The sequence below is a fragment of the Phyllobates terribilis genome, unplaced genomic scaffold, assembly GCF_046119375.1.
Source record: "Phyllobates terribilis strain yellow unplaced genomic scaffold, ASM4611937v1 Scaffold_8__6_contigs__length_399053987, whole genome shotgun sequence".
Taxonomy (NCBI): domain Eukaryota; kingdom Metazoa; phylum Chordata; class Amphibia; order Anura; family Dendrobatidae; genus Phyllobates; species Phyllobates terribilis.
In genome coordinates this window covers 366,318,189-366,340,865 of record NW_027362768.1, presented here as the reverse complement: position 1 = coordinate 366,340,865, position 22,677 = coordinate 366,318,189, and the positions used below count along the sequence as shown (strand labels likewise).

General features: G+C 49.7%; 1 protein-coding gene across 1 annotated transcript in view; it reads left to right on the top strand.

The window, feature by feature from the left end:
* KLHDC8B (kelch domain containing 8B) overlaps positions 1–22,677 on the top strand; it is a 156,569-nt gene that overhangs the window by 127,230 nt on the left and 6,662 nt on the right. Inside the window, exon 5 of the mRNA XM_073644838.1 lies at positions 10,262–10,363. Within this exon, the coding sequence (XP_073500939.1) occupies positions 10,262–10,363 (102 nt within the window). The remainder of the gene's footprint in view (positions 1–10,261; positions 10,364–22,677) is intronic.

Sequence of the window (22,677 nt, the reverse complement as noted above, 5' to 3'; positions counted from 1 at the left end):
AGAAGAAGGGCGTAACCGCGGGAAACTGAGGGGCGTACCTGCAAAAGAGCGCGAAGCCTCGGACACGCCCCACGCCTCGACGTCAAACCAGGAGGCGCCAGGTCCTGTAAGGAGCGTCGCTGAACGCTCTGACATAGGACGCAAGCGACGCAAGGTCCTGAAGACGACCGTCAACTGCGGAGCTGCAGCCTACCGGAAGAAAGGAATAGAAGGTAGGCCACGGTTCGCTAGGGAGGCGCCAAAATGTCCGACGAACAGCACATACCGGTTAACGGCCCTGATGTTCAACCCGCGCCCGACGCCGAGCAGGCAGAAGCGGCCGCGCCACCAGCAACGCCTGTAACTCCTGTCATCCCAATAACTTTACCGTACATTCCTGGAGCAAAGTGGCTCCCCCAGTACAACGGCAAACCAGATACCCTGTCTGGATTCAAACGGAAGCTATGTGGTATCTTGGACATGTACTCCATGACAGGCAAACAAAGAGCCGCTGTTGTATTAGGACAACTGACTGGTGCTGCGGAACGGGAAGTGGAAACATGGTCGGCCGCAGACCAGGAGTCAGTGTCCGCAATCTTTAAAAAACTACAGACTGTTTTTGAGGATCATACTGAGGCGGACCTCCGGATGAGGTTCTACAACTGTTCTCAACAGCCGGAGGACAATGTTCAGGACTATGCCTGGCGTCTACAAGGGGCCCTGCGGGCTCTGAACCAGGTTAGTCCAACTAGCATCGAGAATGAGAACAAAATGCTGAAGGAACAGTTTGTCCGGGGACTGAGGTCTCCAGAGGAGGGCAGGACTGTGCGTTGGTGGTCCCTGGATCATCCAGATGCCACCTTTGACAATCTTAAGGACATGGCTATAAAAGGACTGCAGCCCCTGGAAACAAATGCCATCCAATGTTACCAGGGTGGGGCTACCCCAGTGCCTGCTACACCCACCTTTTCCCCAGTGGCTGCTGAAGCCAAGGTTTCAGCAACGTCCCCTAGAGAGCTGGACAGCCTGCGCTCTGAAGTGCGTCAGTTGAGCAAAACCCTGACCACTGTGCTGAGTGCTCTGCAGCTGCGGATGGAGCCCGAGGAAGGAGGGAAAATCCTGTTAGCCGATAGCCCTGAGGATGTCCCCTGGATGCGAAGGAGGAGGAGGACAACGCCACCCCCTACGAGGATCAGTGACCAGCGCCGTCCACAGAAGGACCCTGCCTGCTACCGCTGCCGCAAGACCGGACACACCGTCCAGAATTGTCCTTTAAACGAGAAAACCCTGGGGCCGAGGGCCGACACCCAGGAGTAAACTCGCCAGGCCCATCAGACTGGTACAACAGGTTCGTCGGAGGAAGACCTTTCCTGTCCATTGTGCTGGACGGCATCCCGACGCATGCTCTGCTAGACACGGGGTTACAGGTAACCATAATGCCTGACGTCCTCTACAAGAGGTTCTGGTCCATGGACGACCTACGTCCGCCAGCTCCAAATCTTTCTGTTTATGCCTCAAATGGACTCCCCCTTAAGCTAATCGGGGTTAAGAATGTGACTGTAAAGGTGGGGAGAGTGGAGCTGAAGGACCAGGGGCTAATTGTAGTAGAGACTAATCCTGATGACACCAATCCGTATATGGTACTAGGCACTAACATTGTTGGTAACTGTTTGGGAGAAGTTGTGTTCTTGCTCCAACAGATAGCTGACACTGCCAGACCAAGACAGAGGAGGGCGCTGCAGACGGAGATCCGAGTCCTGATGTACCAACAGCAAGTAAGGTTAACAGACGGTGAAATCTGTAATGTGCGGGTGATGGACCCCATACCCATTGTCATCCCCCCAATGAGCGAAATGCTTATCTGGTGTAGAGCTGCTATAGGTCTTAGAGGACAGAGCTACCAGGCGGTAGTAGAACCCCTTTGCTCCGAGCACAGACCCACGCTTTTAACCGCCAGAGCAGTGGTAGATGTACGTAATGGGAGGGTGCCCGTCCGTCTTCTCAACTGTGGGGAAGATGAGGTCAGATTGCCATGTTATGCCACTGTTGCCAAATTACATGCTGTAAAAAACAACTGCATTCACAAGGCGGAGTCCTTAACGTCACCAGATGAAGTGGAGGATAATGACCCTGCAACCCAGGTGGAGGATTGGTGTCAACAGCTCCATGTTGGGACCGACACCACTCCTGCCCATCAAAAACAGGGTGTACACCGGGTGGTACAAGAATACTCGCAGGTGTTCAGTAAACATCCACTTGACTTCGGGAGGATTAAGGGGGTTCAACATCATATCCCCACAGGCGACCATCCCCCAATCAAAGAACGTTACAGGCCTATACCACCAGCACACTACCAGAAGGCTAAGGAAATGTTGCACAACATGAGAAAGGCAGGGGTAATAAGGGATAGTTGTAGTCCCTGGGCAGCTCCCCTAGTGCTAGTTAGGAAAAAGGACGGGAGCATGAGAATGTGTGTGGATTACCGACAAGTAAATCGCATTACACATAAAGATGCATACCCTTTACCACGCATAGAGGAGTCCCTAGCTGCCTTAAAGTCTGCAAATTACTTTTCCACCCTTGACCTCACTAGTGGGTACTGGCAAGTAGCTGTGGCTGAGGAGGATCGGGAGAAGACGGCCTTCACCACCCCGATGGGGCTCTGCGAGTTCAATAGTATGGCGTTTGGACTCTGCAATGCCCCTGGAACGTTCCAGAGATTGATGGAGTGCTGCCTGGGACACCGCAACTTCAAGACTGTGTTACTTTACCTGGATGATGTGATAGTGTACTCCAAAACGTACGAGGACCACTTGAAGCACCTGGCAGAGGTATTTGAGTCACTGTCCCGGCACGGTATGAAATTAAAACCCTCAAAGTGCCACCTGCTCAAGAGAAAGGTACAGTACCTGGGGCACATTGTCAGTCCGGAAGGGGTAGCACCAGACCCGGAGAAAGTCAGTGCCATCCAGAAGTGGCCGGAGCCAAAGAACCTCAAAGAGGTGCGTCAGTTCTTGGTACTAGTAGGATACTACCGGAGATTTGTAAAAGACTACACCAAGAAAGCAGCTCCTCTGCAAGACCTCCTGGTATGGCAGTCCCCCAAAGGCAGAAATCCCCCATTCCACTGGGGTAAGGAGCAAGCTGAGTCGTTTCAGGAGATGAAGGAGATCCTGACAGGCAATGAGATCCTAGCCTACCCTGACTACAGCCAACCGTTCCTGCTGTATACAGATGCCAGCAACGAAGGGCTGGGCGCTGTTCTAAGTCAGAAGCAGAATGGCCAAGAGAAGGTGATCGCATACGCAAGCAGGAAGCTCCGCCCGACCGAGAGGAACCCAGAGAACTATAGCAGCTTTAAGTTGGAGTTCGTCGCCTTGGTCTGGGCCATCACTGAAAGGTTCAAGCACTATCTAGCCTCCAGTAAGTTCACTGCCTTCACTGATAACAACCCCTTGTCCTATCTTGAAACAGCTAAGCTAGGGGCACTGGAACAACGATGGATGGCTCGGCTGTCAAACTACCAATTTACAATTAAATACCGGGCGAGCCGCAAGAACGCCAACGCCGATGCCCTGTCTAGGATGCCTCACCAGTCAGACACAGAAGAAGAAGTGGATGACCTGGAAGAGATTGAGCTACCTGCCTTTCACCGGAATGGGATGATCCATGAGCAACGAGCCTCCAGGAAGCAGCATGGAAAGACGTTAAACCCCCTGCCTCACAACAGCTGGAAAGAGACCCAGGATAGTGACCCGGTTGTCAGCCGCATCAAGGAGCTGATAACCCAAGAAGGCTCCTCCCTGGAGAAGGAAGCGTCTCTCCAAGCAAAGCAGCTGTGGAATGAGAGAAGCCGGCTGTTTATCTACCGTGAGAAGCTGTGCCAGAGGCACGTCAATCCAAAAACCCATGATATGGTATGGCAGATAGTGGTCCCGAAGACAGACATCCAGATGGTATTAGAAGCTTACCACGATCAGGCGGGGCACTTTGGCTGGAAAAAGCTAGAGACCCTGCTGAAGTGTCGATTCTACTGGGTAGGAATGCGCAGCTCCATTGAGCGGTGGTGCCGGGACTGTGGACCCTGTAGCCTTAGAAGAAAAGACTACAGCAGCCAGAAGGCACCCCTGCAACCCATCAAGACGACTCGACCCCTGGAGATCGTGGCCCTGGACCATGTCAAGCTGTCCCCCAGCAGGTCAGGGTACTGCTATGCTCTTACCATGGTGGATCATTACTCACGTTTCCTGGTGGTCACCCCCGTCAAAGACCTGACGGCAGAGACAGCAGCAAGGACGTTCCAAGCGTATTTCTGTAGACCCCATGGATATCCTGAGCAGGTGCTGACGGACCAAGGCCCGGCCTTTGAGGCTGAGTTGTTCAAAGAGTTCTGCCATCTATACGGTTGTAAAAAGATCAGAGCTACACCGTACCACCCACAAACTAACGGTCTCTGCAAAAAGATGAACAACATCATCATCGACCTGCTAAAGACCATACCACTTGAGAAGAGAAACCAGTGGCCGGACCTACTACCTGACCTAGTAGATCTGTATAATCATATACCAGTAAGTTCCACCAATTGCACCCCGGCATATCTCATGCGGGCAAGGCCAGGAAATCTGCCCATGGACCTGGAGCTTGGTGTTGTTGAGCCCGAAGCTGATATGACCACTGAGGACTGGGACACGACCAGACAGGAGCAGTACAGAAGGGTACAAGCCTGTGTCGAGGACAGTCTCACTCGGGTGAGAGAAAAGCAGGAGGCTCACTACAACAAAAACGCGCCCGCAGAACCTTTCACACCTGGTGAAACAGTATTGAAAAGGAAAAGACGAAATCATAAACTTGACGACCAGTGGGAAAAAGAACCCTACACTGTGTTGAATTCAAGATTTTACAATAAAAAGACCTGCTTAATCAGTTGATATGGAGGAAGAACGTCTACAACAGTGTCCAGGGACCACCTAAAGTTGTGTCCAGACCTAATAAAACCCCAAGAAGTGCCTCTCACCAAACCCGAGGAGCCTAAAGAAGTAGTGATCCACACTGACTTAGGAGATTTCCCGGCAGATTGGCCTCAACTAGGAGGAGCAGTAGTCATCCCTGTAATTACCCTCTACCCACAGCAAGAAGAACCTATAAGTGCTGCAGAAGAGCCTGCTCAAGCAGAATCCCCGGAAGAAGGATCCCCGGTTGGAACAGAGCAAGAAGGCCCAGCCAATGGTATGCTTGCTAGTCCAGTAGAGAGGTCAATGCAACCTTGTAGCCCCTCCACACCTAGTACTGACACATTGGGAGGTAGTGCACCTACTAGTACATCACGCATCCCGGTACTACGCAGATCAACACGTAGCACGTGAGGTAAACCCCCTGTCAGATACACACAGTAAGATAGTACCCCTGGGGATTGTGTATGATTGTACAGAATTATTGTGTATTTTCATGCATATGTATATTACTTTGTGTTTTGCCTAATGACTTCCTTTATTGTTTACCTAAGAACTTCGTGGCTGAGGACTATGTGCAGCCCAAAAACTGCTTTTTGTATATAATTGCACTCCTTGGAGTGCCCTTTAAGATGACCTCAGAAGGAAAACCTGTCTGGAGTGGCTCTTTTGGAGGTCCAACTTGGGATCTTCATGCCCTGCAGCCACCCCAGGGCCTTCGTTGAGGGTTTGGGACAGGTTCCTCAAAACCACCAAGTACTCTACTCTGTGAGATGGATATCCTGTCTGGGAACCTCACCATAAGAGACTTGAATTCTGAGGACACTTTGTATTTGGTAATATTGTTATGCAACGTTTAAGAAATGTGCCTCCCATAAAGGGAAGATTGTTATTGCATTGTTCATGTTATTATTGTTGTTTTATAAAATGTACTTCAGCCCGGGAGTGCTGAGCTTTGCTAGAGGGGAATGTGACCCCCAGCTGCGCTTGGTATCACAGATCCTAGAAGAGTGCATTTATGGATTCCTCCACAAGAGGCCCCCATAAACATTCACACATCTCCACCTTCCACCTCAGACCAGCAGAGGGAGCCTGTTAGGGATATAAATGGGAAGGTGGAGCCCGGCAGTTCAGTTCCTCTGGAGAGTTCAGCAAGTACAGGTCTGAATACAGAGTCGAGCTCAGTTCAGTTGTAGCTCAGAATAGAGAGCTTTAGGTGTGCCGGCGCCATAAGATCGGTGAAGCGCGGCAAGCTGCCGTTAGTGTGAGTAGCCTAGTGAGGGCCCGAGTAGGCCGAAGGCGAGTGGAGAGTTAGTAGCAGTGGGGGCAGAGGAGCTTACCCAGCTCACCCCAAAACATAAACCGGACACCGGGTCCGAGCTTACCGGGATCTCTACGACCCAGTAAGGCATAACCGGAATCCCTGGAGAACTTCAAGTCCCAGGATCGCTAAAGTGCTGATACGTAACAGAGCCAGGAGACACATAGGCCCCATGAGCTGAGGAGCGTGTAATCCAAGAAAAGGCCCTATCACAAGGTCAGCCAGCACAGGACAGAGGCAGGTCAAAAACTTACCACGCAGAGGGAAGAAAGAGGAGGCCCTACACCCGCTCATTGGGGAGGATCCTGATATGCACCCTTCACCCTACAGTGCTCCGGGATGTGCCTGAATTTCTATCAGTAAAAGGTACTGAAGTGACTACCGTGTCCGTCCCTGTTCTTGCTCTGACCCGGCTGGTTCTCGCCTGTCCTGCATTCCCCCTCCATACGCTGCCCTGAGGCCTAGCTCCACCTGTGGGGAGCTATACCATCGAGCTGCCTTATCACCGGCCTCAGTGGACTGCTGCAGCGCTGGTGATTCTCACCAGAAACCACAGGTGGCGTCACGAACTTTCATAAAATTAACCAACAATCCCCTTTTTAAAGCTGACCCCAGGGTACGGGCCCAGGAGCCGACCACCGCGACATCCTCAAGGCCAGGCAAAGGCCCGGGTACCGAGTCATCCCCATCCCCTGGGCTAGTCATAAAGACATAAAAGAAGATGAAGAGAATCATCCCCGATCATCTCCCCCTTGTCGTCCTATAGATGCAATGTACACCTACAGTAAGCATGCATGTTATTGGGGGCCTCCGGCCAGATCTCTAATGTGTATTGTCGCCTACTATAGGGTCAGTTGGATGTTTGGGCTAGAAAAGATAAAAGATTGGCCCAACATTTGCAAATGGTATGAAGCATCTTCTGCAATTACCATGACAACTGACAGCCAGAAATCATGGTCCGGGCAGCCGAGCAGATGAGTGAATTGGCTTCACTGTAGGCGGCATCACAGCTGCCTCAGCGCTGCATTTCCCGAGGGGTGTGAGAGATAAGCACATGATGTTCTTCATCTCTTTCTTCCAAATCAAGGTGTGCGGTGTGTCAGCCCGTTTCTTTAACCCCATGTGATGACAGCATAGACTGAGCTATTGTAAGTGATGAGCAAAAAAAGGGGGTTAACTGTTCAGCTGGACATGAAATGGGGACTATCTTAGGTGTAAGGACCAGCACAGTGTATAGGTGGTATAGAAAAAGTTAAAACTAATTGTCATAGCGCATGAATCTGTGTGCAGACATTCATGGCTCTGATGTAACACATGTAGTCCATATCTTATATGCAAACTTAGTGGCAAACCCGACAGACTCATTCACACCTATCTGAAAAAGTCCATAGTACTGCCTCCTTGCTAAAATCCTATGTGAAACTATTATTTGCTAGGAGAGACAGGTTACAGTACTATCTGTGCCTACATAATTTACTGGGAGAGACATGGAGGCGGTTCTGTCTGTGCCTACATAATTTACTGGGAGAGACATGGAGGCAGTACTGTCTGTGCCTACATAATTTCCTGGGAGAGACACTGAGGCAGTACTGTCTGTGCCTACATAATTTACTGGGAGAGACATGGAGGCAGCACTATCTGTGCCTACACAATTTACTGGGAGAGACATGGAGGTAGTACTGTCTGTGCCTGCATAATTTACTGGTAGAGACAGGGAGGCAGTACTGTCTGTGCCTATATAATTTACTGGGAGAGACATGAAGACAGTACTGTCTGTGCCTACATAATTTACTGGGAGAGACATGGAGGCAGTATTGTCTGTGCCCACGTAATTTACAGGGAGAGACATGGAGGCAGTACTGTCTGTGCCTATATAATTTACTGGGAGAGACATGAAGACAGTACTGTCTGTGCCTACATAATTTACTGGGAGAGACATGGAGGCAGTACTATCTGTGCCTACATATTTTACTGGGAGAGATGGAAGGCAGCACTGTCTTCATCTAAATTATTTACTGGTGAAGACAAGAAGGCAGTACTATCTGTATCCACAATATTTACTAAGAGGGAGAGTAGCACTTTTAGTATCTACATTATTTACAAAGAGAGAAATGGATGCAGTACTATCTGTACCTACACCATTTACAGAGAGAAACAGGAAGCAGTACTAATACTATTTATAACTACACAATTTACCAAGAGAGACAGGGAGGCAGTACTGTTTGCATCTATATTATTTGCAGTTATACAGTCTGAGCTTATACCATTTACAAGTAGAAGTGGGGTGACAGTTTTATCTGTATCTACATAATTGACAGAGAAGCAGTACTATCTGTGCATGCATCCTTTACAGAGAGAGACATGGAGATAGTGCTATCTTTATCTACATAATTTACAGGACAGAGAGGCAGTACTATCTGTACCTATATCATTTACCACGAAAGGAGTAAGCAGTGCCATTTATACCTTCATTATTTATGGGGAGAGACAGGGAAGCAGTACTATCTATTCTATACCTTCTTCAGTTACTATCTATACCTTCCTCAGTTACAGAGAGAGAAGAGGCAGGAAAGCAGTACTTGTCTAATTTACTAGGACAGGTGGAAAGTACTATCTGTGCCTACATAAGTTACTGGGTGAGACAGGGAGACAGTAATATCTGTACCTAAATGTTTTACATGGTATATATGGAGAGGCAGTACTATCTACACCTACGTCATTTACAGAACGAGACAGGAAGACAGTACTATATATGTGTCTATCATTTACAAAGAGAGACTTGGAGGTAGTACTATCTGTGCCTACATAATTTACAAAGAGAGAAAGTGAGACAGTACTATCTGCACCTACATCATTTACAGAGAGAGAGACTTGGAGGTAGTACTATCTATATCTTTATCAGTTACAAAGAGAGACTTGGAGGTAGTACTAACTGTACCTACATCATTCACAGAGAGAGACTTGGAGGTAGTGCTATCTATATCTTTATCATTTACAAAGAGAGACTTGGAGGTAGTACTATCTGTACCTACATCATTTACAAAGAGAGACTTGGAGGTAGTACTCTCTGTACCTACATCATTCACAGAGAGAGACTTGGACGTAGTACTATCTATATCTTTATCATTTACGAAGAGAGACTTGGAGGTAGTACTATCTGTATCTACATAATTTAAAAAGAGAGACTTGGAGGCAGAACTATCTGTGCCTACATCATTCACAGAGAGAGAGAGACTTGAAGGTAGTGCTATCTATATCTTTATAATTTACAAAGAGAGACTTGGAAGTAGTACTATCTGTGCCTACATAATTTACAAAGGCAGAAAGTGAGGCGGAACTATCTGTACCTACATCAGAGTAAAACAGGGAAGCAGTACTATCTGCACCTACATCATTTAGGATATGTTCAGATCATGTCTGTAGCCTAGGTTGGGGGCATGTAATGACGCATACCTCCACAGCGGGATGTGCCCCCCCCCCCCGTAAGCTCCCGCTGTGGGAATACACCCATCATCCATGCTTCTGTCTGCACAGGGAGGTGTAGTAGTCGGCTTTGCCTTCACTTTTTCTTTGGCTGTTCCCTTTAAATAAAACGTGTCTCTATATATAACAAAGCAGAATGTGATGTAGAAGTCGCCCCCGTCTCCTCCAGAAGTAAATAAGTGTTGATTTTTACCTGCGCACAAAGGCGGCCATTACAGCCCTTCATCCTATCGTGAGCGGATGACAGGTAACACGGAGAAGTCTGCATCTGGCAGAGAACAGAGACCGTCAGCAGACGTGACAGCGGAGCCGAAGGCTTCGTCATTTGCTTGTCACCCTCCTCGCTGTGATATTCCCGGCATGTAATCACGCTCCGCAGCCCCCCTGTTTATGGCCTCCCATTGAGCACCGACAAAGTATTTTTTTTCAAGAAAGCAAATGGAAAACTACAGAGAAAATAAGTACACCCTGTGCTCCGTCACACCGCCACAACAGACGCCGAGGAACTAATGAAATGTCTGTTTTACAGGAATCTGGAGCAAACCCTGCCGGTCCACGCGGATGAGGGAGAAGAGAGCGGACTTTGTGACGGGGTACCTAGGGGGCCGAGTGGTGGTGGCAGGAGGACTAGGTACGTCTACGCTTCACTAGCTGGTCATCAGGAGTGTCTTTAGCATTTAAAGGGTTTGTCCACTTTTGTTTTTTTTTTTACTTTAATGTATGTATTGGGGACTAAAAAAAATCATGTTTGCAATTGGGTTTCATCAAAAATTTTGCACCATTTTTTTTCCCGTCAGCCTCTGCGTTGCATTTCTGACTATGGGATGGGTTATCTGAGAAACTGTCAGTGAGCTCTTTCTTACAGAAGAGTTAGTGACTCTTTTATCCTTCTTTTTCTGAGCTCCTCTTAGTTGACTTCAGACCACATCAATGCTGAATGTGCAAGAAACAAAGAGCTTGTAAAAGCAAAACGGTGCAAAATTTTTAATGATTCTCAATCACAAAAATGATTTTTTTAGCCCCAATATATCCATTACATAAAAAAATGTTCCAAAAAGTGAACATCCCCTTTAAAACCAACATTGTACAGCATTTGTAAGCCTTAGGGAAGAGTCAGACGGCCGTATAACTCGGATGGGGATTGCAACGCAATGCTCGGACTGGCTGTTGGCTCTCCCCACCTGAGTGTGACAGCATGTAATTCTATTCAGCTCTCACGCTCAGGTCGAGAGAGCCGACGGCTAGTCCAAGCATTGCATTGCGATCCCCATCCAAGTTATATGGCCGTCTGACTCTACCCTTACACCCAGAGTGCCCCCATAACTGCCAGAAATGCCATTAATGCAAACTTTTCATACACCCAAACCCATTGTGGCCCATTTTGTAGGTATGTTGACCACTATGCATCAGGACAACAACTCCCAACCATCAGTATAAGTCCCATGGGACAACACTCCCTACCAGGATGACACCCATCAGGACAGCCCATGTCATAAGATTTTCATACACTGGGATCTCCTACACCTGTCACTCGACTCCCATGATCTTCTGTCCGGGGGGAGGCCGCTGACATCCACCGTTTCCGCAGCTGATACACAAACGGCACGGGCCCTTTATTTTTGCAGTGTGTGGTGTCAGCATTGTATAGAAATGTTATGTGGTCAATATATGGTGCTGTTATGTGGGCATCACTGTATTAGTTACCTACAATTGGGCATCGTATGACACAAATGCCAAGATATCTGTGGATGCTTAAAAGGGGTATTTCCATCTCCAAGATCCTATCCCAATATGTAGTAGGTGTAGTAATAATAATAATAATAATAATATTAGCAAATACCTCCAATTAGAAATGTAGTATAGTTCTTCTGATTCGCTTTGTCGCTTACCCCATGCACAGGGCATTGTAGTAGCTCAGGTATCCATGGTTACGACCATTCACATAGTGACAGTTAGTTGTTAGTGGTTGTAACCATGGATACCTAAGCTACTGCAATGCTCTGTTCATGTGGTAAACAAAATAGCGAATCAGAAGAACTATACCACATTTCTAATTGGAGGTATTTGCTAATATTATTATTAGTACACCTATTATATATTGGGATAGGATATTGAAGATGGGAATACCCCTTTAAGCCCTGCTGCTCCTGGTAATGACCCCGGTCGGCCATGCACCACCCACTTTTGGGCAAGGTTTACATGAACCAGCCCCCTTTCTGCCCAGATATCCTGGGAAATCCGGGTCAGTTGTTTAATATGGTTATTTATATGCGGTAAGGGGGGTGGAGCGCCAATAGAAAGTTCTATCATCTAAGTCCGGCCCGGGGACCCACGAATGACCCAAACATAGAGACACTGCTAATGGCGTCTCTGAAAGACCCCAGTGCCATTGATCATTTTCAATATTGTGGGGTTTTCTGTGAGGTTTCTCCCACCATTCATAGTCTCGTAGACCCCTGTAAATGACTCAGCACGGTCCGGCGGTGCCGGCGCTGCCTCCAGTCCTCTGTACTGAATGACTTAATGAATACTTGTCACAGATAAGAATAACAGCGGATAAGACTCGATTTACTCCATTATCTCTTCATTCATCTTAAGAAGTTTCCATTTATAACTGCAGAGAGTCGGCTTCTCATGACACGGATTAATTGCGGCTCTGTGCCGGCGCGCGTTGCGTCAGCAGGAAATCTAGGCCTTGTCGTCTATCGTCACCCATAGCAACCAATCACATCGCAGCTTTCATTTTATCGGAGCAGCAGAAAAAATGAGAGCTGAGCTCTGTTTGGTTGCTACGGGCAACAAAAAATATTCAGTGTTAATAAACGAGGGCAGTAAAATATATAAAAAAAACAAAAAAACAACTGCGGTTATGAGCCGTAAATGAGCTGATCTGTAAAAAAAAGAAACTTATGGCACTTGGAAGAAGAGAAGAAAAAAACTAAAGCACCAAAATTAAACTTGCATTTTTGCAAAGGGAAAGGGATAAAATACCTTAGAGAGTGAGAATCTGGAACACAGTCATTGCCTAAAGCGTTGGTACCTTTGAGATTGCTCCAGAAAATTGAGTATTTCTCCCAGAAAATATTAAACCCCAAAAATGGGCCGGACAAAATTGTTGGCACCTTTCCGAAAATGTGGGGAAACAACTTTGTTTCAAGCATGTGATGCTCGTTCAAACTCACCTGTGCCAAGTAACAGGTGAGGGCAATATGAAAATCACACCTGAAACCAGATAAAAAGGGGAGAAGTTGACTAAATCTTTGCATTGTGTGTCTGTGTGTGCCACACTAAGCATGGAGAACAGAAAGAGGAGAAGAGAACTGTCTGAGGACTTGAAAACCAACATTTTTGAAAAATATCAACAATCTCACGGTTATAAGTCCATCTCCAGAGATCTTGTTGTTTCTTTTTCCACGGTGCGCAACATAATCAAAAAGTTTACAGCCCATGGCCCTGTAGCTAATCTCCCTGTACGTGGATGGCAGAGAAAAAACTATGAAAGCTTGCAATGCAGGATAGTCCGGATGGTGGATAAGCAGCCCCAATCAAGTTCCAAAGAAATTCAAGCTGTCCTGCAGGGTCAGGGTGCATCAGTGTCAGCGCAAACTATCCCCTGACATTTGAATGAAATGAAATGCTATGGCAGGAGACCCAGGAGGATCCATCTGCTGACACAGAGACATAAAAAAGCTAGACTGCAGTCTACCAAAATGTCAGTGTGTAAGGCAAAATTCTTCTGGGAAAGTGTCTTGTGGACAGATGAGACCAAGATAGAGATTGTTAGTAAGGCACATCATTCTAATGTTTACTGAATATGGAATGAGGCCTACAAAGAAAATAACACAGTACCTACAGTCTAATATGGTGGAGGTTCAAAGATGTTTTGGGTTGTTTTGCTGCCTCTCGCGCTGGGTACCTTACTGTGGGCAAGGCATCATGAAGTCTGAACATTATCAAAAGGATTTTGGGTGGCAATGTAGTGCCCAGTGTCAGAAAGCTGGGTTTGTGTCCTAGGTCATGGGTCTTCCAGCAGGACAATGACCCCATACATACTTCAAGAAGCCCCCAGAAATGGATTGAAACAAGGCGCTGGAGAGTTCTGACTTGGCAGCAATGAGTCCGGATCTAAATCCCATTGATCACCTGTGGAGAGATCTTACAATTGCTGTTGGGAGAAGACGTCTTCACTTATGAGAGACCTGGAGCAGATTGTAAGAAGAGTCCAAATCCCAGCTGAGAGGAGTAAGAAGCTGATGGTTATAGGAAGCGACTGATTGCAGTCATTTATTTTAAAGGGCGTGGAAACAAATATTAAGCTGAGAGTACCAACAGTTTGTTGCCCATTTTTGGGTTTTGTGTGAAATTATGTGCAATTTGCCTTTTTTCTAATTTTTTTTGTGTTGTTCCAATACCCACAAAGGAAATAAACAGGTGTATAACAAATCATGTGTAATTGCAATAATTACTGGGAGAAATACTTCATGTTCTGGAGCAATTTCAAGGGTGCCAACACTTTCAGCCATGACTACATATGACCCCCTAATAGCACATGTGAGTTTCCAGGAACCGTGCGAATATTACGGAAAATGACATTTCTACTAATTTCCTGTAACAGGAAAACAGCGGCATGAAACGTATCACATCGCAAACCCTCGAGCGCCGCGATACAATGGCCGCTCACTCCGGGGGGGATATGTTCTCTCCGGGGCGGTGCGGTGTCTTCACAGAAATCGGCTAGAAATGTCTTGTTAAAAGCGGATGAAATCTCTCAGGGAAAAGGAAAAAAAGCTTTTTGAGTTCCTATTGATTAAATCCCATTCCGGCCTCAACATGTAATTCCCGATAGCAGCTGCCGGATTTATTAGGGCAATGTTCCCGATTTGTCGCAGCAGCCGACGCTCCGGTACACCGCCATCTACTCTGAGAACCACATTAAGAAAATCTGCAAATACAATTAGCCCACGTGTTTTTCTTAATTTCACGGCTTTGGATTGATTTACATTTAGAAGAATATTGGATGTCGTTATTTTTTGTTTAAGAGCTGATCCGGGTAACGTGACTTATCCTGAGAATGTCTCCAGCTAAGGGGGCACCATGTTAGCTGGAGACAGCAGGGGCCAAATCACCTGACAGCAGAGGCCAAATCACCTGACAGCAGAGGCCAAATCACCTGACAGCAGGGGCCAAACACCTGACAGCAGAGGCCAAATCACCTGACAGCAGGGGCCAAATCACCTGACAGCAGAGGCCAAATCACCTGACAGCAGAGGCCAAATCACCTGACAGCAGAGGCCAAATCACCTGACAGCAGGGGCCAAATCACCTGACAGCAGGGGCCAATCATCTGACAGCAGGGGCCAAATCACCTGACAGCAGGGGCCAAACACCTGACAGCAGGGGCCAATCATCTGACAGCAGAGGCCAAACACCTGACAGCAGAGGCCAAATCACCTGACAGCAGAGGCCAAATCACCTGAATGCAGAAGCCAAATCACCTGACAGCAGGGGCCAAATCACCTGACAGCAGGGGCCAAATCACCTGACAGCAGAGGCCAAATCACCTGACAGCAGGGGCCAAATCACCTGAATGCAGAAGCCAAATCACCTGACAGCAGGGGCCAAATCACCTGACAGCAGGGGCCAATCATCTGACAGCAGAGGCCAAACACCTGACAGCAGAGGCCAAATCACCTGACAGCAGGGGCCAAATCACCTGAATGCAGAAGCCAAATCACCTGACAGCAGGGGCCAAATCACCTGACAGCAGGGGCCAATCATCTGACAGCAGAGGCCAAATCATCTGACAGCAGAGGCCAAATCACCTGACAGCAGGGGCCAAATCACCTGACAGCAGGGGCCAATCATCTGACAGCAGAGGCCAAATCATCTGACAGCAGAGGCCAAATCACCTGAATGCAGAAGCCAAATCACCTGACAGCAGGGGCCAAATCACCTGACAGCAGGGGCCAATCATCTGACAGCAGGGGCCAAATCACCTGACAGCAGGGGCCAATCATCTGACAGCAGAGGCCAAATCATCTGACAGCAGAGGCCAAATCACCTGAATGCAGAAGCCAAATCACCTGACAGCAGGGGCCAAATCACCTGACAGCAGGGGCCAATCATCTGACAGCAGGGGCCAAATCACCTGACAGCAGGGGCCAAACACCTGACAGCAGGGGCCAATCATCTGACAGCAGAGGCCAAACACCTGACAGCAGAGGCCAAATCATCTGACAGCAGGGGCCAAATCACCTGACAGCAGGGGCCAATCATCTGACAGCAGAGGCCAAATCATCTGACAGCAGAGGCCAAATCACCTGAATGCAGAAGCCAAATCACCTGACAGCAGGGGCCAAATCACCTGACAGCAGGGGCCAAATCACCTGACAGCAGGGGCCAAACACCTGACAGCAGGGGCCAATCATCTGACAGCAGAGGCCAAACACCTGACAGCAGAGGCCAAATCACCTGACAGCAGAGGCCAAATCACCTGACAGCAGAGGCCAAATCACCTGACAGCAGGGGCCAAATCACCTGAATGCAGAAGCCAAATCACCTGACAGCAGGGGCCAAATCACCTGACAGCAGGGGCCAATCATCTGACAGCAGAGGCCAAACACCTGACAGCAGAGGCCAAATCACCTGACAGCAGGGGCCAAATCACCTGAATGCAGAAGCCAAATCACCTGACAGCAGGGGCCAAATCACCTGACAGCAGGGGCCAATCATCTGACAGCAGAGGCCAAATCATCTGACAGCAGAGGCCAAATCACCTGACAGCAGGGGCCAAATCACCTGACAGCAGGGGCCAATCATCTGACAGCAGAGGCCAAATCATCTGACAGCAGAGGCCAAATCACCTGAATGCAGAAGCCAAATCACCTGACAGCAGGGGCCAAATCACCTGACAGCAGGGGCCAATCATCTGACAGCAGAGGCCAAATCACCTGAATGCAGAAGCCAAATCACCTGACAGCAGGGGCCAAATCACCTGACAGCAGGGGCCAATCATCTGACAGAAGAGGCCAAATCATCTGACAGCAGAGGCCAAATCACCTGACAGCAGAGGCCAATCATCTGACAGCAGAGGCCAAATCACCTGACAGCAGGGGCCAAATCACCTGACAGCAGAGGCCAAATCACCTGACAGCAGGGGCCAAATCACCTGACAGCAGAGGCCAAATCACCTGACAGCAGAGGCCAAATCACCTGACAGCAGGGGCCAAACACCTGACAGTAGAGGCCAAATCACCTGACAGCAGGGGCCAAATCACCTGACAGCAGTGGCCAATCATCTGACAGCAGAGGCCAAATCATCTGACAGCAGAGGCCAAATCACCTGACAGCTGGGGCCAAATCACCTGACAGCAGGGGCCAATCATCTGACAGCAGAGGCCAAATCATCTGACAGCAGAGGCCAAATCACCTGACAGCAGGGGCCAAATCACCTGACAGCAGGGGCCAATCATCTGACAGCAGAGGCCAAATCATCTGACAGCAGGGGCCAATCATCTGACAGCAGGGGCCAAATCACCTGACAGCAGAGGCCAAATCACCTGACAGCAGGGGCCAAATCACCTGACAGCAGAGGCCAAATCACCTGACAGCAGGGGCCAAACACCTGACAGAAGAGGCCAAATCACCTGACAGCAGGAGCCAAATCACCTGACAGCAGAGGCCAAATCATCTGACAGCAGAGGCCAAATCACCTGACAGCAGAGGCCAAATCATCTGACAGCAGAGGCCAAATCACCTGACAGCAGGGGCCAAATCACCTGACAGCAGGGGCCAAATCACCTGACAGCAGAGGCCAAATCATCTGACAGCAGAGGCCAAATCACCTGACAGCAGGGGCCAAATCACCTGACAGCAGGGGCCAATCATCTGACAGCAGAGGCCAAATCATCTGACAGCAGGGGCCAATCATCTGACAGCAGAGGCCAAATCACCTGAATGCAGAAGCCAAATCACCTGACAGCAGGGGCCAAATCACCTGACAGCAGGGGCCAATCATCTGACAGCAGAGGCCAAATCACCTGAATGCAGAAGCCAAATCACCTGACAGCAGGGGCCAAATCACCTGACAGCAGGGGCCAATCATCTGACAGAAGAGGCCAAATCATCTGACAGCAGAGGCCAAATCACCTGACAGCAGAGGCCAATCATCTGACAGCAGAGGCCAAATCACCTGACAGCAGGGGCCAAATCACCTGACAGCAGAGGCCAAATCACCTGACAGCAGGGGCCAAATCACCTGACAGCAGAGGCCAAATCACCTGACAGCAGAGGCCAAATCACCTGACAGCAGAGGCCAAATCACCTGACAGCAGGGGCCAAATCACCTGACAGCAGAGGCCAAATCACCTGACAGCAGGGGCCAAATCACCTGACAGCAGAGGCCAAATCATCTGACAGCAGAGGCCAAATCACCTGACAGCAGGGGCCAAATCACCTGACAGCAGGGGCCAATCATCTGACAGCAGAGGCCAAATCATCTGACAGCAGGGGCCAATCATCTGACAGCAGAGGCCAAATCACCTGAATGCAGAAGCCAAATCACCTGACAGCAGGGGCCAAATCACCTGACAGCAGGGGCCAATCATCTGACAGCAGAGGCCAAATCACCTGAATGCAGAAGCCAAATCACCTGACAGCAGGGGCCAAATCACCTGACAGCAGGGGCCAATCATCTGACAGAAGAGGCCAAATCATCTGACAGCAGAGGCCAAACACCTGACAGTAGAGGCCAAATCACCTGACAGCAGGGGCCAAATCACCTGACAGCAGGGGCCAAATCACCTGACAGCAGAGGCCAAATCACCTGACAGCAGGGGCCAAATCACCTGACAGCAGAGGCCAAATCACCTGACAGCAGAGGCCAAATCACCTGACAGCAGGGGCCAAACACCTGACAGCAGAGGCCAAATCACCTGACAGCAGGGGCCAAATCACCTGACAGCAGGGGCCAATCATCTGACACCAGAGGCCAAATCATCTGACAGCAGAGGCCAAATCACCTGACAGCAGGGGCCAAACACCTGACAGAAGAGGCCAAATCACCTGACAGCAGGAGCCAAATCACCTGACAGCAGAGGCCAAATCATCTGACAGCAGAGGCCAAATCACCTGACAGCAGAGGCCAAATCATCTGACAGCAGAGGCCAAATCACCTGACAGCAGGGGCCAAATCACCTGACAGCAGGGGCCAAATCACCTGACAGCAGAGGCCAAATCATCTGACAGCAGAGGCCAAATCACCTGACAGCAGGGGCCAAATCACCTGACAGCAGGGGCCAATCATCTGACAGCAGAGGCCAAATCATCTGACAGCAGGGGCCAATCATCTGACAGCAGAGGCCAAATCACCTGAATGCAGAAGCCAAATCACCTGACAGCAGGGGCCAAATCACCTGACAGCAGGGGCCAATCATCTGACAGCAGAGGCCAAATCACCTGAATGCAGAAGCCAAATCACCTGACAGCAGGGGCCAAATCACCTGACAGCAGGGGCCAATCATCTGACAGAAGAGGCCAAATCATCTGACAGCAGAGGCCAAATCACCTGACAGCAGAGGCCAATCATCTGACAGCAGAGGCCAAATCACCTGACAGCAGGGGCCAAATCACCTGACAGCAGAGGCCAAATCACCTGACAGCAGGGGCCAAATCACCTGACAGCAGAGGCCAAATCACCTGACAGCAGAGGCCAAATCACCTGACAGCAGGGGCCAAACACCTGACAGCAGAGGCCAAATCACCTGACAGCAGGGGCCAAATCACCTGACAGCAGGGGCCAATCATCTGACAGCAGAGGCCAAATCATCTGACAGCAGAGGCCAAATCACCTGACAGCTGGGGCCAAATCACCTGACAGCAGGGGCCAATCATCTGACAGCAGAGGCCAAATCATCTGACAGCAGAGGCCAAATCACCTGACAGCAGGGGCCAAATCACCTGACAGCAGGGGCCAATCATCTGACAGCAGAGGCCAAATAATCTGACAGCAGGGGCCAATCATCTGACAGCAGGGGCCAAATCACCTGACAGCAGAGGCCAAATCACCTGAATGCAGAAGCCAAATCACCTGACAGCAGGGGCCAAATCACCTGACAGCAGGGGCCAATCATCTGACAGAAGAGGCCAAATCATCTGACAGCAGAGGCCAAATCACCTGACAGCAGAGGCCAATCATCTGACAGCAGAGGCCAAATCACCTGACAGCAGGGGCCAAATCACCTGACAGCAGAGGCCAAATCACCTGACAGCAGGGGCCAAATCACCTGACAGCAGAGGCCAAATCACCTGACAGCAGAGGCCAAATCACCTGACAGCAGGGGCCAAACACCTGACAGTAGAGGCCAAATCACCTGACAGCAGGGGCCAAATCACCTGACAGCAGTGGCCAATCATCTGACAGCAGAGGCCAAATCATCTGACAGCAGAGGCCAAATCACCTGACAGCTGGGGCCAAATCACCTGACAGCAGGGGCCAATCATCTGACAGCAGAGGCCAAATCATCTGACAGCAGAGGCCAAATCACCTGACAGCAGGGGCCAAATCACCTGACAGCAGGGGCCAATCATCTGACAGCAGAGGCCAAATCATCTGACAGCAGGGGCCAATCATCTGACAGCAGGGGCCAAATCACCTGACAGCAGAGGCCAAATCACCTGACAGCAGGGGCCAAATCACCTGACAGCAGAGGCCAAATCACCTGACAGCAGGGGCCAAACACCTGACAGAAGAGGCCAAATCACCTGACAGCAGGAGCCAAATCACCTGACAGCAGAGGCCAAATCATCTGACAGCAGAGGCCAAATCACCTGACAGCAGAGGCCAAATCATCTGACAGCAGAGGCCAAATCACCTGACAGCAGGGGCCAAATCACCTGACAGCAGGGGCCAAATCACCTGACAGCAGAGGCCAAATCATCTGACAGCAGAGGCCAAATCACCTGACAGCAGGGGCCAAATCACCTGACAGCAGGGGCCAATCATCTGACAGCAGAGGCCAAATCATCTGACAGCAGGGGCCAATCATCTGACAGCAGAGGCCAAATCACCTGAATGCAGAAGCCAAATCACCTGACAGCAGGGGCCAAATCACCTGACAGCAGGGGCCAATCATCTGACAGCAGAGGCCAAATCACCTGAATGCAGAAGCCAAATCACCTGACAGCAGGGGCCAAATCACCTGACAGCAGGGGCCAATCATCTGACAGAAGAGGCCAAATCATCTGACAGCAGAGGCCAAACACCTGACAGTAGAGGCCAAATCACCTGACAGCAGGGGCCAAATCACCTGACAGCAGGGGCCAAATCACCTGACAGCAGAGGCCAAATCACCTGACAGCAGGGGCCAAATCACCTGACAGCAGAGGCCAAATCACCTGACAGCAGAGGCCAAATCACCTGACAGCAGGGGCCAAACACCTGACAGCAGAGGCCAAATCACCTGACAGCAGGGGCCAAATCACCTGACAGCAGGGGCCAATCATCTGACACCAGAGGCCAAATCATCTGACAGCAGAGGCCAAATCACCTGACAGCAGGGGCCAAACACCTGACAGAAGAGGCCAAATCACCTGACAGCAGGAGCCAAATCACCTGACAGCAGAGGCCAAATCATCTGACAGCAGAGGCCAAATCACCTGACAGCAGAGGCCAAATCATCTGACAGCAGAGGCCAAATCACCTGACAGCAGGGGCCAAATCACCTGACAGCAGGGGCCAAATCACCTGACAGCAGAGGCCAAATCATCTGACAGCAGAGGCCAAATCACCTGACAGCAGGGGCCAAATCACCTGACAGCAGGGGCCAATCATCTGACAGCAGAGGCCAAATCATCTGACAGCAGGGGCCAATCATCTGACAGCAGAGGCCAAATCACCTGAATGCAGAAGCCAAATCACCTGACAGCAGGGGCCAATCATCTGACAGCAGGGGCCAAATCACCTGACAGCAGAGGCCAAATCACCTGACAGCAGGGGCCAAATCACCTGACAGCAGAGGCCAAATCACCTGACAGCAGGGGCCAATCATCTGACAGAAGAGGCCAAATCATCTGACAGCAGAGGCCAAATCACCTGACAGCAGAGGCCAATCATCTGACAGCAGAGGCCAAATCACCTGACAGCAGGGGCCAAATCACCTGACAGCAGAGGCCAAATCACCTGACAGCAGAGGCCAAATCATCTGACAGCAGAGGCCAAATCACCTGACAGCAGAGGCCAAATCATCTGACAGCAGAGGCCAAATCACCTGACAGCAGGGGCCAAATCATCTGACAGCAGGGGCCAAATCACCTGACAGCAGGGGCCAAATCACCTGACAGCAGAGGCCAAATCACCTGACAGCAGAGGCCAAATCATCTGACAGCAGAGGCCAAATCACCTGACAGCAGAGGCCAAATCACCTGACAGCAGAGGCCAAATCGCCTGACAGCAGGGGCCAAATCATCTGACAGCAGGGGCCAAATCACCTGACAGCAGGGGCCAAATCATCTGACAGCAGAGGCCAATTATCCAATTATCTGACAACAGATGCCAAATTATCTGATAGCTTGTAGCAATACAACTAATAGAAGGGGCTAATCACCTGACAGCAGGTGTCAGTTGGACTGATGTCTTGTGCCACGCAAATGTCCATACTGTCCATAGAACAAGCTGCGGCTCCCTTCCTCTCACGGAGTCTTCCTGTCTATGGAGAGGAGCCCTGAGCCGTCTCCTCGGGGGCAGGGTCACTTTTTACAAACACTGTGAGCAATCTCTTAGTGAGTACAATTGAGCTGTCAAATTCAGCGTTGAAAGATCAACATACAGTACAGACCAAAAGTTTGGACACACCTTCTCATTTAAAGATTTTTCTGTATTTTTATGACTATGAAAATTGTACATTCACACTGAAGGCATCAAAACTATGAATTACCACATGTGGAATT